This window comes from Ursus maritimus, unplaced genomic scaffold, assembly GCF_017311325.1.
Source record: "Ursus maritimus isolate PB19 unplaced genomic scaffold, ASM1731132v1 scaffold_24, whole genome shotgun sequence".
Lineage (NCBI taxonomy): Eukaryota > Metazoa > Chordata > Mammalia > Carnivora > Ursidae > Ursus > Ursus maritimus.
In genome coordinates this window covers 5,419,311-5,436,643 of record NW_024424897.1, presented here as the reverse complement: position 1 = coordinate 5,436,643, position 17,333 = coordinate 5,419,311, and the positions used below count along the sequence as shown (strand labels likewise).

General features: G+C 43.3%; 1 protein-coding gene across 3 annotated transcripts in view; it reads right to left on the bottom strand.

Moving 5' to 3' along the window:
• Positions 1-15,326, bottom strand: part of RNF157 (ring finger protein 157) — a 72,887-nt gene extending 57,561 nt beyond the window's left edge. Inside the window, exon 1 of one of the 3 annotated variants that reach the window (XM_040640187.1) lies at positions 15,190-15,326. In XM_040640187.1, coding sequence (XP_040496121.1) covers positions 15,190-15,277 — 88 coding nt within the window. In that variant the 5' untranslated portion in view covers positions 15,278-15,326. The remainder of the gene's footprint in view (positions 1-15,189) is intronic. The other 2 variants (XM_040640189.1, XM_040640188.1) reach the window with 2 other exon arrangements.
• Between the last annotated feature and the right edge of the window lie 2,007 nt (positions 15,327-17,333).

Below are 17,333 nucleotides of genomic sequence, written 5' to 3'. Positions count from 1 at the left end.
TCATTGCAAAGGCAAGATTTCATTTTTTTTTTTTTAAAGATTTTATTTATTTATGTGACAGAGAGACAGCCAGCGAGAGAGGGAACACAGCAGGGGGAGTGGGAGAGGAAGAAGCAGGCTCCCAGCGGAGGAGCCTGATGTGGGACTCGATCCCGGATCGCCAGGATCACGCCCTGAGCCGAAGGCAGACGCTTTAACGACTGCGCTACCCAGGCGCCCCAAGATTTCATTTTTTGATGGCTGAGTAATACTCCATTACACACACACACACACACACACACACACACACACACACACACACCACATCTTCTTTATCCATTCATGTCGATGGACAACTGGGCTCTTTCCATAGTTTCGCTATTGTGGACATTGCTGCCATAAACATTGGGGTGCAGGTGCCCCTTCAGATCACTACATTTGTATCTTTGGGGTATATACCTAGTAATGCAATTGCTGGGGCGTAGGGTAGCTCTATTTTTAACTTTTTGAGGAATCTCCATACTGTTTTCCAGAGTGGCTGCACCAGCTTGCATTCCCACCAACAGTGTAAGAGGGATCCCCTTTCTCTGTATCCTCACCAACATTTGTTGTTTCCTGACTTGTTAATTTTAGCCATTCTGACTGGTGTGAGGTGGTATCTCACTGGAGCTTTGATTTGTATTTCCCTGATGCCAAATAATGTTAAGCATTTTGTTATGTGTCTGTTGGCCATTTGTATATCTTCTTCAGAGAAATATCTGTTCATGTCTTCTCCCCATTTCTTGACTGGATTATTTGTTCTTTGGGTGTTGAGTTCTTTATAGATTTTGGATACTAACCCTTTATCAGATAAAACATTTGCAAAAACCTTCTCCCGTTCTGTCAGTTGTCTTTTGGTTTTGTTGACTATTTCCTTTGCTGTGCAAAAGCTTTCTATCTTGATGAAGTCCCAATAGTTCATTTTTGCCTTTGTTTCCCTTGCCTTTGGAAACGTGTCTAGCCAGAAGTTGCTGCGGCCAAGGTCATAGAGGTTGTTGCCTGTGTTCTCTTCCAGGATTTTGATAGACTCCTGTCTCACATTTAAGTCTTTCATCCATTTTGAGTCCGTTTTTGTGTATGGTGTAAGTAAATGGTCCAGTTTCATTCTTCTGCATGTGGCTGTCCAATTTCCCCAACACCGTTTGTTGGAGAGACTGTTTTCCATTGGATGTTCTTTCCTGCTTTGTCGAAGATTAGTTGACTATAGAGTTGAGGGTCCATTTCTGGGTTCTCTATTCTGTTCCACTGATCTATGTGTCTGTTTTTCTATCAGTACCATACCCTCTTGATGATTACAGCTTTGTAGTATAGCTTGATGTCTGGAATTGTGATGCCACCGGCTTTGGTTTTCTTTTTCAACTTTCCTTTGGTTATTTAGGGTTTCTTCTGGTTCCATAGAAATTTTAGGATTATTTGGTCCAGCTCTGTGAAAAATATTGATGGCATTTTATAGGGAAGTAATCTTCCCTTCTTTTTGTGTTTTTACTGATGTCACAGTAAAACAAACAAATATCCTGCCTGTAAGTGATAAATATTGATCTTCAATTATTTGCTTTTGAACTAATGGAGCTATGTACTCAATTACTGCAGGAAATGGAACTGTATTTAAAAATAATTTTATACAAAATTAAAATATGAGAAAATTGGCCATGGGAATCCTATTAGGTTTTCATGTATTTGAAAAATCTTCACCTAGGGCACCTGTGTGGCTCAGTCCGTTAAGCGTCAGCCTTCAGCTTAGGTCATGATTCCAGGTTTCTGGGATGGAGTCCTGCATCAAGCTCCCTGCTCAGCAGGGAATCTGCTTTTCCCTCTCCCTCTATGCCGCCCCCCTGCTTGTGCTCTAATAAAGAAATAAAATCTTTTAAAAAATTACACAGATAAAACATGCATTTTGCAAAAAATAAAAAAAAGAGAAGTATGTAATTTAAAAGTGATAACCCAACACTACTCTGTGAGAAGTAACTCCACTATTAACTGGTTTGTGGCCTTCCAGATTTTCCTACACATATATAAACACATTCGGGTTTTCTGTTTTCTTTTTTAACTTAATTGGGATACTACACATATTGATCCGCTACTTTTTTTTTTTTTTTTTGCCTGATGTACCATAGGCATCCTTCCATGTTCACACTTATGGATTGAACTCATTATTCCTTTTCTTTTTTTTAAGATTTTATTTATTTATTTGACAGAGAGAGAGACAGCCAGCGAGAGAGGGAACACAAGCAGGGGGAGTGGGAGAGGAAGAAGTAGGCTCCCAGCAGAACAGAGAGCCCAATGCGGGGCTCGATCCCAGCTCCCTGGGATCAGGCCCTGAGCCGAAGGTAGATGCTTAATGACTGAGCCACCCGGGTACCCCTCGATCTCATTATTCCTAATGGCTACATAACAATAACCTCATACTGAGTACTTACTCTGTACCAGCACTGTACTAACAGGTACGAGATAGGTTATTCCTCACAACAACCCTATCAGGTGGGTGATACAATTTTTTTTATTTTACAGAACTGATGATAAACACACAGAGAAAGTAAGTAATTTATCCAAGGTCACACAGCTACTAAGAGGCAGTGTCAGGTCCCAAATCCATCTATTTTTATTCCAGAATGCCTATGTGTACTCAATCCATTACACTGTATTCCCATTGCGCGCCCAGATTTAATTAACCGCCTGCCTACTGATGAACATTCCCTACTCTCTAGTTTACATTACCTGCTTGCTTTTTTCCCTCCTGGGTGGTATTATTGTTACTATTTGATTGTTTTTACATCTGGAATTTGTCCTTATGGACTGTGTGGGATAAGGCGTTAATCATTTTTTTCCAAATAGGAAACTTTACTAACACCATTTATTGAATGTTCCATTTCCCCCACTAAATTGAAAATCTATTTTTATCATGCTATATATACCTAGCTCTGGACTCTATTCTATTCTGAATGAGCACAGTGAAGTTTGAGTACATATAGTTATAACAACTGTAGCTTTACAGTATTTGAAGCAAGGCACACTTCAACAGATCCAAACCTTCCCCCCGTTCTCAAGGTCCCGACCCTGACCCCTCTACCTGTCTTCCTTCTACTTTGTGACATTCCCTGAAAACCCTTCAACGTCACACAAGTTCCAACACCTTACAACTTCCCTATAGTTCTATCCATACTTTCTTCCGGTCTCAGGAAGGTAGTCCTTCTCTGCCCATTCCAAAGTTAACTTTTCCACTTGAGTTCCATCCCGAACTGCCTCTACCTTCTTGAGACTTCATCAACAACCTCCCTCTTTCTCAATGTTTCTATTCCTCTTTCCATTGGCTTTTTACTTGCCTCGAGCTTGCAAGCATATTCTGGTCTACAAAAAGAGTTCCATGTGCCATGCCTTAAAATCCGCCCACTGGCCACCGATCTGTCATTCCTGTCTGCTCCCACCCACAACCAATGACTCCTCAAGCCTTTACAGTGCTTTCCACCACTCTACTGAAATTCTTCCCTGGAACACCCAGCAGGCTAAGTGTATTCTCATGCTTCACTCACCTTAAGAATGCTCAGAAGACTTCCACGCTCATTTCTGAGGCTCTCTTCCCTTGGCTTCCAAAATCCTCATGTTTTTGAGTCTCTTCCCACCTACCACTTGTTTCATGCTTTCGTGCAGCCCACAAACATGGATATGTCTTCGAGAGCTCAGGTCTCTCCTTTTCTTTCATTCTTTCCCCCTCTCTCTCCTCCTCATAGAATCAAAGCAGAGGCTCTGATTTAAGACAGAGCTGAATTTGATCCCGGTGCTGCCTTCTACCACTGTGTGACCTAGGACAAGTTATTTAACTTTTTTGGTTTCTTTATCTGTAAAATGGATAGTAACACCTCTTTCAAAGGATTGTTATTAGGCCCAGTGGGTAATTAACACACATTGGCTTCTCTGTTCCCATACTCCCGAACATTTTCCCCTGATTTTTCTTTGGAGTTTCAGTCCAAATCTTCAACCACCTGCCGTATCTTTCCATCTAGATATCCCATCTTTGCTTCAAATTCAATGAATAACCTTTTTTTTTTTTTCCTGGGAGAGGGGGAATAAAGAGCATTTGATCTTAAGAGCTGTCACCAGAACTCCTCTTAGCAAAGGCGTGATCTTTTTTGGAATGTACCTTAATGAGCTACTTAGAATGGAGAGCAACACACCAAGGGCACGGGTACATGTGTTGCTTGTTGCAACTCGAACTGCTTTGTAATTTTTCTTCTCAGAGGAAAGGGTAAGGAGGAGAGTCAAAAAAGGAGAGGTAAGAGGAAAGACATGTTAGGATGAAGGCTCAGGCTGGTGAACTGAAGAGTCCGTGAAACTCTCCCTGCAGTAGAGTTGAGAGTGATGATGCTTACTACTCCTTTGTATTCCTGCAATGTAAACCCCAACTTCATCCTCCTCCACAAATCTTTAGTAGAATCTACACTTTGAATACTTTATGTGAATGGAATTTTTTGGAGAAACTGAAGAATGGACTGAAGTCACATTTACTGTGGGGCAGAGACAAGCTGGAGCTCAGGAGCCAACATGGTTGTGCCATTGGTCATTTGGGAACCACAGAAATCTTGGAAGGAGGATGAGAAGTCTGTACTCTATAATTTGGGGGAGTGGGTGAGTTTCTGTCTAATTTGCCTAGATCTTGGGGAGCAGGAAAGCCCTGGCTGACGTTTGGGACTCACTTTAAGAGCAGTTTCTGCCCCAGAGTCCCAATTTCTCTCAATAGTGCTTTACTTCTGTGGTCACCCGGGTAAAAAATGTCATAGTCATCAAGACCACACAAACGGTGAATGTGTGCTTTTGTGCAAAGCATCCCTGTCAAGACCTCAGCCCTTTCCAAGTTCGATGACAGTGGATTACCAGGTTATAGTTCCCTAGCAAATCTCTACGCTTCTAGTCTTTTTCTCCCTAAAACCTATGCCTCTAACAGATAAATCTTCCTTAGAATACCATCTGGTTCTTCTCTTTTGGCTCCTACCCACTTCCCAAATTTTATTTCTCACTACCTTCTAGAATTCTCTGCCTCAGCCAACTATTTGTTATTCTCTAAATCCATCAAGAATATTGGAAAGGACACCTCAAACTAATGTTACACTGTGTGCTAACTGTAATTAAAATAAAAACTTAAAAGGGGTGCCTGGCTGGCTGAGTCTGGAGGGCATGTGTCTCTTGATCTTGGGGTTGTGAGTTCAAGCCCTGAGTTGGGTGTAGAGATTACATAAAAATAAATAAATAAATAAATAATCTTTAAAAATTAAAATAAAAACTTAAAAAGAAAAATTTTTAGAAAGCGCACCGGCAGCCTCCAGGCCATTACAAATACCATTCTCCACCTTGGACTCTTTGGGAGTCCTTCCACATGGTGAGAGGAGCCATTGCTCCCAAGAACTTTACCCTTATTGATTAAGCTCTTCTCCGTATTTTATTCAATTGGCATAAAGCCCTCTGTACTGTTACTTTTAACTATACACAGCATAAGATTCATCTATCGTACAATTCAATGACTTTGGTAACTATCACCACGATCCAGTTAAAAACACTTCCACTACCCCAAAATGTTCCTTCATGCCTGTTTACAACTAATTCCCACGCCCTTCCCCAGCCTTAGGCAAACTTTGCTGTTTTCTGTCTCTATAAATTTGCCTTTTCTAGCCATTTCGTAGAAATGGACTCATATGATATACAGTCTTACATCTGGTTTCTTGCATGTAACACCATGTTTTTGAGGTTAATCCGTGTAGTGCAGCTGTATCGCTAGTTCATTCCTTTAAGTTGCTGAAGAGCATTTCATTTATGAATATATCTCATTTCATTAATCCATTCACCAGCTGATGAACATTTGGATTATTTCCCATTTTTTGGCTATTATGAACAATGCTGCTATGGACATATGCGTATATGTCTGTGTGTAAATCTGATGGACAGATTCATGGGAGCGGAATTGCTAGATCAGAGGGTAAATTTATGTTTAACTTTCTAACTGTCCCAAACTCTTCCAAAGTGGCTGTTACCATTTTACATTCCCAACAGCAATGCACAAGGATTCCAATTTCCCTACATTTTCACCAACACCTGACAGTCTTTTTTAATGCAGCTATCTATCCTCTTGGTTGTGAAGTACGACCTCATTGTGGTTTTAATTGTATTTCCTTAAGAACTACCGGTGTTGAGCATCTCTCCACGGGTTTATTAGCCATTCTTGTATCTTCTTTGGTGATATCTCTATTCAACTCTTTTGTCCATTTTTATGTATTTTTTTTTTAAGTAGGCTCCATGCCCAGTGTAGAGCCCAACGCGGGGCTTGAATTCACGACCCTGAGATCAAGACCTGAGCTGAGATCAAGAGTCTGATGCTTAATCAACTGAGCCATGCAGGCGCCCCTCTTTTGCCCATTTTTAAATTGGGTTGTCTTGTTAACACTGAGTTGTTAAAGTTCTTGGTATACTCTGGATGCAAATCCTTTCTCCATGTGTTTTGCAAATATTTTCATTCAGAAGGTGCCTTGTTTTTTCACCTTCTTAGTGTCTTTTCAAGCTGAAACATTCTTAATTTTGAAGAAATCCAATTTATCAGTTTTTTCTTTTCTGGACTGTGCTTTTGATGATATACCAAAGAACTTTTTGTCTAATCTGAATCAAATAAATATTTTCTCCTATATCTTCTTTCAGGGGTTTTATAGTTTTCATTTTTACATTTAGGTCTGTTTTTTTTAAACAGCTTTATTGATACATAATTCACACACCACACAATTCACCTATTTAAAGTGTACTATCCAGCAGTTTTTTAGTATATTCACAGAGTTATGCAACTATTCAGCACTAATTTTAGGACATTTTCATTATCCCAAAAAGAAACCCATTAGCAGTCACTTATTTCCCCCTCCCCCCAGCCACTGACACTTGCTAATCTACTTTCTGTCTCAACGGATTTGTCTCTCACGAACATTCAGGATTATACAATGTATAGCATTTTGCATCTGGCTTCTTTCACTTAACGTTGTTTTCAAGGTTCATCCATGGTGAAGCAAATACCAATACTTGTCCCTGTTATTGCTGAATAATGTTCCATTGTATGGACTTATCACATTTTATCAGCTATTCCATTCGCCAGTTGATGGATATATGGGTTATTTCCACCTTTTAGCTATTACGAAAAATGCTACTATGAACATTCATGTACACATTTTGGTGTGGATTCATTTTTTCCCATTTTTCTTGGGGGTGTATATACCTAGAAGCGGAATTACTGAGTCATTTAAGGAACTGTCAGTTTTCCAAAACGACGGCACTATTTTACATTTCTACCAGCAGGGTACCAGAGTTTCAGTTTCTCTACATCCTTACTAAACTTGTTATTAGTTGTTATATTGATTATAGCCATTCTAGTGGGTGTGAAGTGGTATCTAATTGTAGCTTTGATTTGCATTTCCCTAATGGCTAATGACAGCACGCATCTTTTCATATGCTTATTGTCCATTTGTATACCTTTTATGGAGAAAGGTCTATTCAAGGCCATTGTTCCTTTTCTAGTTGGGTTGTCTTTCTTATTGAATTGCACAAATTCTTTGTATATTCTTGATACAAATCCCTTATCATATATACGATTTGCAAATATTTTCTCCCATTCTGTGACTTGTGTTTCCATTCTATGATCCATTCTGAGTTAATTTTTGGTGACGTAAAGAAAGAGTTTAAGTTCTTCTTCTTCTTCTTTTTTTTTTTTTTTTGGCTTATTATTATTATCCAAATGCCCCAACACCATTTTTTGGAAAACAAAAAGAAAAACTATTCTTTTCCTGTTGAAATATCTTGGTACTTTTTTTTTCAAGATTTTATTTATTTATTTGAGAGAGAGACAGAGAGCATGAGTGGGGTAAGGGGCAAAGGGAGAGGGAGAAGCAGACTCCCCACTGAACTCAGAGCCCACTGGGGCTAGATGCAGGGCTCGTTCCCAGGACCCCAAGATCATGACCTGAGCTGAAGTCAGACACTTAACCAACTGAGCCAGCCAGAAGCCCGTATTCTTCCTTTTCAAAACTGTTCTAGATATTCTAAATCCTTTGCATGTGCACATAAATTTAAGAATCGGCTGGTCAATTTCTTTAAAAAAAAAAGTCTGTTGGGATTTTGAGTCAATTTTTAGATCAATTTGGAAAACACTGGCATCTTGACAATACTGAGTTTTCCAACGTGCAATAGTTAATTACTTAGATCTTTTTAAACTTCTTTAGTTAAAGCATCAATCTCAGGAACATTTTAGAATTTTCAGTGTCCAAGTCTTATACTTCTTATGTTAAATTCATTCCTAAGAATTTTATTCTTTTTGATGCTATTGGGAATGAACTGCTTTCTTAATTTCATTTTCAGATTACTGCTTGTGTGTAAAAATAGAATTGATTTTTGTATGTTGATCTTGGATGTGCAAGATCATTTATTAATTGTAATAGTATTTTTGTGGAATCCTTGGTATTTTCTACATACGGGATCATGTCATCTGTGAATACAGTTTTACTTCTTCCTTTGCAATCTGGATACCTTAAAGATATTTTTTTACACGCAAATGTGTGTTTATTTATTTTGCCATACCAGTTAGAATCTCCCATCAACACTGAATGGCAAAAGCAGACATCCTTGCCTTGTTCCTGATCTTAGCAGGAAAGCATTCTGTATTTCACCATTAAGTATGATATTAGCCACGGGCTTTTCATAGATGCCTTTTATCAGGCTGAGGAAGTTCCCTTCTATTCCTAGTTTGCTGAGTGTTCTTAATCTTGAAAAGGTTGGTTTTATCAAATGTTTTGTCTCCGCTTATTGGAATGATTATGTGGGTTTTATTCTTTATTCTACTACAATAATACATGTACATTGATTGATATGAAAAACTGATATATAAAATATTAACATAGATTCAGATATCAAATCAACCCTGCACTCTCAGGACACACCCCATTTGGTTATGGTACAGTCTGTGTTCTTATTTACCTCTGTATGCCTGCATTCTACCTCTGATACTAGATGATAAGCACTGAAATTCTGGAAAGAGCATAATTTTTAAATAATTATTTTTAATAGCTATAATTTTTAGATTAAAAAATGTTTTCATAGCACAAGCACTCTTTCAGCAACTAAAACCTTGAGCTTAGCACCTAGTTTGCAAGAATAATTAGTTAAGGGGCACCTGGGTGGTTCAGTCGGTTAAGCGTCTGCCTTTGGCTCGGGTCATGATCCCCGGTCCTGGGAGCCTCACATCAGGCTCCCTGCTCGGCGGGGAGTCTGCTTCTCCCTCTGCCTCTGCTCCCCGTGCTTGTGCTCTCTCTCTCTCTCTAATAAATAAAATCTTAAAAAAAAAAAGAATAATTAGTTAAAATAGGAAGCCACTATAATCGTCAAATTTAAATGTGTCAGCTTGGCTGGGCTATGGGGCCCAGCTGTTTGTCCAAACAGTAATTTAGATGTTGCTGCGAGGGTACTTTATGGACGTGATTAACATCTCAATTAGTTGACTTTAAGTAAAAGAGATTACCCTTGAGGATGTAGATGGGCTTCATCAAGTCAGTTGAAGACTGTAAGAGCAAAAACCGAGATTCCCCACAAAAGAACGAATTCTGTCTTAAGACTCTAATACAGAAACCCTGCCTGAGCTTCCAGTCTGCCAGCTTGCTCTACAGAGTTCAGATTCAAGACGACATCAAGTCTTGTCTGAGTTTCCAGCTTGCTGGCGGGCCCTAAATATTTTAGACTTGCCAGCCCCCACAATCACAGGAGCCAATTCCTTAAAATAAATCTTTTCATTTTAAGGAATATACATATATTTTAAAAATATGCATAGATCTCCTATTGATTCTGTTTCTTGGAGAATCCTAAATGATTCTGCCACCAAATAGCTTGTATGGTTAATACAAATAGCTTGCACTGCTAATACTCCCTTCTGTGACCCATATTCTGACTTACAAAGTTGATTTGAGAGCTATCCCGCTGCCTGCCACAGGACTCAAATCATTAAGCACAAGGCTCAGAATTTATATCCTGGTGCATAGCAGGTGCTCAATAGTGTACACTGATGGTAATAAACAGAAAGAGAAAAGAGATGCTGAAGAACAAAAGAACATAACCACCATCATGTAAGGAAATCAAAGGCCCTACGTCTGAGGACAAAATCAAGAAGTGAAGTCAGTCTGTTAATAATGAAGTGAAGTACAAATAAAGCAACAATATTAGAGGTTTCAAGAAGTGGATGTCTGGGTAGCTCAGTTGGTTAAGCATCTGCCTTTGGCTCAGGTCATGACCCTCAGGGTCACGAGTCGGAGCCACATCAGTCTCTGCACTGGGTGTGGATCCTGCTTAAGATTCTCTCTCTCCCTCTCCCCGTGCCCCTCCCCTCCACACGTGTGCATGTGCTCTCTCTCTCTCTCTCAAAAAAAAAAATAGTAATAATAATACTGGCATTTGAACTCTTGATCTTGATGACCTCAGCATTAAATGGAGCAACATTAAGGTTTTTTTTTACAGTATTAAACGTATTTACTATGAATTTCAGGAACTTACTTAATTTTGCGGTATCAATCAAACTGTGCCAGAACCAAACAATTCTTTATTCTGTAGTGAGTTCCAGATTTCTAAGTCCTTGGTTTCAAAACTGATATTAATGTTCCTAAAAGCTAAGAGAAACTTTTACAATTATTTGATGGACGAAGACATTACTCGTGCTTTAAAAACTGCTCTTGCCATAGGACAGACTCACATGAGAAACATATAGGTACTCCAGTATAACAAAAATTTGGAGAATAATGATCCTAGCTGCTCAGGACTCTACCATTCTGAATTTTTCTGATAGGTTTAGCTCTTAATAACCTGAGAAAAATGAATTACTCTTGTTTTCCAATTTACTCAAATATGTAGAAATAAACTAGATTCATTAGGTGTTGAATTACAATGAATTAAGTATGCTCATTTCTTGCGGGATAGAGAAAACAGGCCTAATGACTTTTATCAATGTGGATACCCCTTTCAAAAGAGGAGCACACATGCATAAAAACAACCACCTCAGCAAAGCCATACCTTTGCTAAACAAATGATCATGGGCTTTTAAAGAAGCGAAGCTCTTAGAGAAGGAATTCAATGCAGGCATAGCTTCTAACTCAAAAATTACAAAGGTACAACCAAATGCAGAACAGTGCTATAAATAGCTTTCTATGCTAATGCAGAAATACTATATAGAAATGGGCTCCTTAGAGGCACCTGGGTGGCACAGCGGTTAAGCGTCTGCCTTCAGCTCAGGGCGTGATCCCGGCGTTGTGGGATCGAGCCCCACATCAGGCTCCTCCGCTATGAGCCTGCTTCTTCCTCTCCCACTCCCCCTGCTTGTGTTCCCTCTCTCGCTGGCTGTCTCTATCTCTGTCGAATAAATAAATAAAATCTTTAAAAAAAAAAAAAAAGAAATGGGCTCCTACCATGCCTTGTTAAAAGACTAATAATCATGTCTTTATTAACAAAGCTAAATATCATCTAAGAACATATGTATAACATTAATCGTTGCTGCACTGTTTACAACAGTAAAAAATCGGAAAAAAAAACCAAACCCACAAAACATCCCAAATGTTCATCAATAGAAGACTGTGTTAAAACAGGGCATTAGCATACAAAGGAGTTTTATACAGCTGTTAAAAAAAAAACAAAGATATTGTCTAATATGGAAATAATGTAAAAAGATCTCCAATATATCTAAAAGTGAAAATAAAAAAGGATGCTTGGCTGGCTCAGTCGGTAGAGCATGTGTCTCTTGATCTCAGGGTTGTGGGTTCAAGACCCACACTGGGCATAGAGATTACTTAAAAATATAAAATCTTTTTCTTAAAAAGTGGGGGGAAAGGTGCAGAACAGTCTAAATAATAGCATGTTATGCTTATATCTGCACAAGAAACTCTGGAAGAATTCCAAAGAAACCAAAAGTGGCTACACAGGAATGGGAGGAGTATGGGGAGAAACTGGGTGGATGAACAGTGCAGTGAGAACAAAATTTTCACCGTATGACTTTTCGTTCTGTTAAACTTTGAAACATGGGGGGGCCTGGGTGGCTCAGTTGGTTTAGCGTCCAACTCTTGTTTTTGGATCAGATCATGATCTCGAGGTTGTGGGATCGAGTCCCGCCTCTGGATCTGCTCAGAGTCTGCTGGAGATTCTTTCTCTCCCTCTCCCTCTGTCCCCCCTGCCCCCACTTATGCTCTCTCTCTAAATAAACAAAATCTTAAAAAAAATTTTTTTGAATCATGTAATTTATATTACTTATTCAAAAAAATAATAATTTTTTTAAAGTAGGCTCCACACCCAGTGTGGAGTCCAATGCAGGGCTTGAAATCACGACCCTGAGATCAAGACCTGAGCTGAGATCAAGAGTCAGATGATTAACTGACTGGGCTACCCAGGCGCCCCCCAAAAATAAATAATCATAAAAAATTTAGGCTATTTTATTTCCATCCATCTCTAAAAAAAGAAACCTAAGTCTCAACATGAAATCTGTTGTTCTCAATAATTTCTAAATATTTCCATTTCAATGAGCATATAAAACTAAGGAGTTCCTCTAAAAATACAAAATAAGGAAAGCAATTCTGCTGGTCACTGGGAGCATCACGACAGGGACGGATGACAGAGCTGCTTTTTTTTTTTTTTTAAGATTTTATTTATTCATTTGAGAGAGAGAGCACGAGTGGGGTGAAGGGCAGAGGGAGAAGCAGACTCCCCGCTGAGCAGGGAGCCTGATGTGGGGCTCAATCCCAGCACTCTAGGATCATGACCTGAGCCAAAGGCAGACGATTCACCGACTGGGCCACCCAGGCGCCCCAACAGAGCTGCTTTTTGAAACTATTCCACAGGCAGCAGAGCCTGAGACTTTCCAGAGAGCCAGAGGTCTCAGCTCAGATGGTCACCTGAAGGAAGCAGACTCTGCTACTTGTTTTATCAGTACTGAAGATAAGAAGACTTCTCAAAATCAACCCAGTCTGATTCCTCAACAAGGACAGGCCTTTGAGTTTTGGCTCAGTCCTGACACAGAACAGCCTCCTTTCCGCAAATCATCACAACAAGTCCAATTCCTTGTGAAAGGCAGAGGCTGATGGCTTAGAAAGAAGAGCACGAACTGGGTGACCCTGCCTATACTAATTTGTTTCTCTGGACTTCCATTTTCTTACCGGTCAAGAAGAAGGGATCTTGGGCCAAATTCTCTCAAAGGTTCCTTTTAGGTCTACAATACTATCATCCTACAAAAAAGTCAATTTAAAGATCAGATGAAGGGTAGGAGATGCCTCCTGACTGGAGCATGTATAAGTTTGGGGAAATTCTCAAGTACACAAAGGTTTGCTGACTGGGACCCGAATGTTCTGATTCTTATTTTTTTTTTTTAAGATTTTATTTGTTTGAGAGAGAGAGAGAACGTGGGGGGTTACAAAGAGGAAGAAAGCAGACTCCCTGTCGAGCAGGGAGCCCCATCATGACCTGAGCCGAAGTCAGACGCCTAACCGACTGAGCCACCCAGGTGCCCCTGATTCTTATTTTTTGTGTTTTATCTTCAACATAAATAATGTGGTCCCTTTGCTGTAAAGATTTCTCACATATATAACTTCCAATTAGAAATGATTTACAACTAGTTAACACTTTTATAAAACAAGGATGAAGTGGAGAGAATTATTTTGGACAGTCAGCACTGAGTGTGTTGGTTAAGAAAAGTTTTAGCTTGGCCTTTTGATCCTTTTAAGATCATCATCCAAGATTCATACCTGTATTACTATCCTTTTGAGAACAGCCTTCTAGAGATATACCTATACTAATTCCCACACGTGAAGGGAGGGTGACTCCTCTTCTGAGACTGCAAACTCCACCCAAATCTCCAAGCTCAGCAAAACATGCTCCACATTCTGATCGATAAAAGCTAAGTGATTTCGGGGGGGGGGGGAACCCACCCCCAGATACCTGTGCATACTTTTGTCTATTAAAAAGCAAAGTGCATGCTTTTTTTAGCATTGGTTTCATATAGCCGTAATTAGCTAGAGTTTTATTAAAACGCTAAAGATACGCAGCTTTCTCTCAGACTGTTTTTAAACAGCTCTTAATCATCTTCATCTCGGCAAGGATTCATGCTTTGGCACAAAAGCTTCGAGAAACACAGCTCTCGCAGACACTCTGCAGGGTGCAGGTCCATTGTCTGGTCCCTGCTTCCACCTGGCACAGACTGGACACACTGCTGGGAAACCAGCTCATCTCATTAGCATGTCTTTATTCTAAGGCTCCAATTCAGACACCTCTCCAAGATCACCAAAATCCTCATCAGGTCCTAGGCCAAAGAGAAGATGGTAGCCACCGGTCCCCGAGAAGTCTTGAAAAAAGCAATGAAAAATAAAGAGCATAGAGTTAGGTCATGCACCAGCCGTTCAGAATTGGCCGGTGCTCAATCCACTTGTGATCCTCTATCCTTTGCTGTCAAAATCCTCCTCCACCTCCGACGCTTATGCCACAACCTAGAGGCTGGATACATTCACCTTTTTAATGATTCTGAACACAAACGTAATACTCCTACACATTTTAAATACCTGTGCCCTGTCCCCAAGCTATCCCCATTCCAAAAATCAGGTCTGCCGCTACTCTGGCAAAGGGACAACCCGGCTGACTCTGATACTCAGATGCTCAAACATTTCTGTTAAGCACTTCTTTTGGCTTCTGTGACAGCCTCTTGAAAAGCGCCAGCCGAGCAAACGCATCCTGGGCCTCCGTCCTCCAGCAGGCACTGGAAGCTTCACCCTGAGAAACCTACTTCCAACCTGCGCCCGTGCCTCGCTCTCCAGAGGCCTGGATGCGCGGACCCCGGCCGGACCCCCGGCACAGGCGCCCTTGCCAGACACCGGGCCCGCCTCCCCTAGCCCTCAGCTCCCGCGGGGAAAGGGCGCACCGGGCGCGGAGGAAGGGCCCCGCCGGGGCCGCGCGCACCCCGCCCCCCGGGAGCCGCAGTCCCCCCGCACGCGTCTGTCACCGGGCACACGGCCTGCAGGCCGCTCGCGTCCTCGGGCGGCGGGCCGTCAGGCCACCGCGGCGACCTCGCCAAGGGCCCCTCCGCACCGGCCCGCAGACCTCCCACCCCCAGCCCCGGGGCGCGCCCGGCCCGCGCCCGCCGGCCCTCACCGGACTTGGGCGGGTAGCGGTACACGGAATTGGACGGGATGTCCACCTCCTCCACGCCCGCGTGCTGCCGGCTGGTCAGGGCCCCCATGGCGCTGCGCCCGCGCCGCCCTCGCGCCTCACCGCGGCCGTTCGCCCCGCGCGCGGTGCGGGGGTCGGCTGCCCGCCGCGGCCGGCTCCGCCTCGGCGCTGCGGCTCTGGCGGCGGGGAGCCCCCGGCGCGCCGCGCACCATCCTCCGCGGGGCCCCGCGGCGGCGCCTCTGCCGAGGGGGGCTGCGGGCTGGGCCGGGGGCGCCGCCGCCGCCGCCTCAGGCCGCGTGATGTCAGCGACCGCTCGCGCTCGGGGCCCGCGGCGGCCGCGGCCAATGGCGGGGCGGGGCGGGGCGTCGGCGGGGCGCCAGCCAATGGGCGGCGGGATGCGGCGCGAGCGGCGGCGGTCCCGGCACCGGAGCCGGCTGGGGGCTCGCGGCCACGGCCGGGGGCCTGGGGGTCTGCGGACCCGGGATCGGACGACAGTCCGGCCAGGAGCCTGCTCGCCATTCTCCCAGGCGCCCGAAGGCGGTGCGCGGCTGTCCGGCGGAGGGAAGGCTGCTCCAGCCCCGCCCCTGGCATCACCCAGCCGGCGGTCCGGAGCCCGCGTAGGGGCGGCCCCGGGCCCCGACCCCAGACCCCGGCCCCCAGCCGTAGCGGTCCGAGTGCGTTCGGAGCAGAGGACTGCGCGGCGTCAGCATCTCTCTCGCCCCCAGCGCCTCTGCCCCAAAGTGCCCTGCTGATCCCATCTCCCAGGGGTCGGGGAGATTACTCAATGCTGGTGACCCGCTAGGAAGATGTCGCCATCCCTCTCACGTAGCTCCTTTCAGAGCGCCGAACTCTATCCATGCACTCTGTTTTTGGTCCCCGAGGCGGCTCCTGTAGCTCTGAAGTTTGGAGAGCATCAGCCCGAGATAAGATCAAGACATCCAACCCCTGATTACATCTTTTGGAAACTTCGGAGGCCTGCGTGCGAAAAGTCAACGCAGGGAAACGCGAATGGGGCCAGGCAGAACAAGGGGCCCGTCTTGGTGAAAACACACAGGAGAGTGGGAGGCTTGGACGGGCAGAAGGCGTCATTCTAAAGCTTAATTATAGACATCTGTATTTTAAACCTTTTATTTTATTTGTGGGTCTGGTGGGGTTTTTTCCTGAGAGGGTGGACAGATCAGCAGAAATTTCAACGGCTAGAACATGCCTTCAACAACTTTTCACAAAGTTTGAAGTACAGTTTGTGGAGTGTTCAGTCCCCTTGATTTGGTTCGCAAAACCTTTTTATAGAGTCTAGCTCTTTCCTGATTATATCTTGCATTTTTCGTTGGCCTCCTTTCAGCAGCAGCCAACAGACCTGGTGCTAAAGGCACGAGGCCCAGTTGCCTTGGTTCTCTCCAGAGACCCCAGGATGGCAGTCACACATTTCTGTTATTTATATTGACTGATGCTGTGAGGAGGGCAAGTCCCTGGCCCAGACAAGTTGGTGGGCAGCCTTCTCCCAAATACCAGGGCTCCCTGGCAGAGTTCAGAGCCCTCCCTCCAGCCCCTGACCCTAACCACTAGATGGCTTCTAGACATATCTCTGGGAGGGAACTGATATCCTTCTTAATACTCTTCTCCCCGCGAGCAGTTCCTTATAGTAACAATAACGTAAAATACCGTCATGAAGAATCTAGAACCTCCTCAAAATAGAAGGCCTTCGGCACATTGCAGAGTAACATGTTGCCTTATCATCTTGGGCTCTGCTCAGAAACCTTTGTTCTTCCTGCCCTCAACATCCTGCACCATCCTCTTAATGGGTTTCTCCTCATTGGAGGGTCTCAGTCAGAGGGAGGCGGGGATGTGGCTCAGCAGGGCAGTTCTGTTCTGTTGCCTGCAAGGATCTGTTCTGGTCCCAACTCAGCCTGCTCTGAGTCTAGGAAACGGGTTCATTCCTCATCTTAGATAACACTGTCCAAGCCTATAAACTTGGTTCCTCCTCCCACGAATGAGTCAGGAATCCAATGCTTAGAATAGGAAAGAAACACAAGGCATAGCACAATAATATTAGTGGACATTTGTTGAACACTCTCTCTGCCAGGCCCTATTTTGAACGCTTTTACATATTAAAGCATTCATCCCTC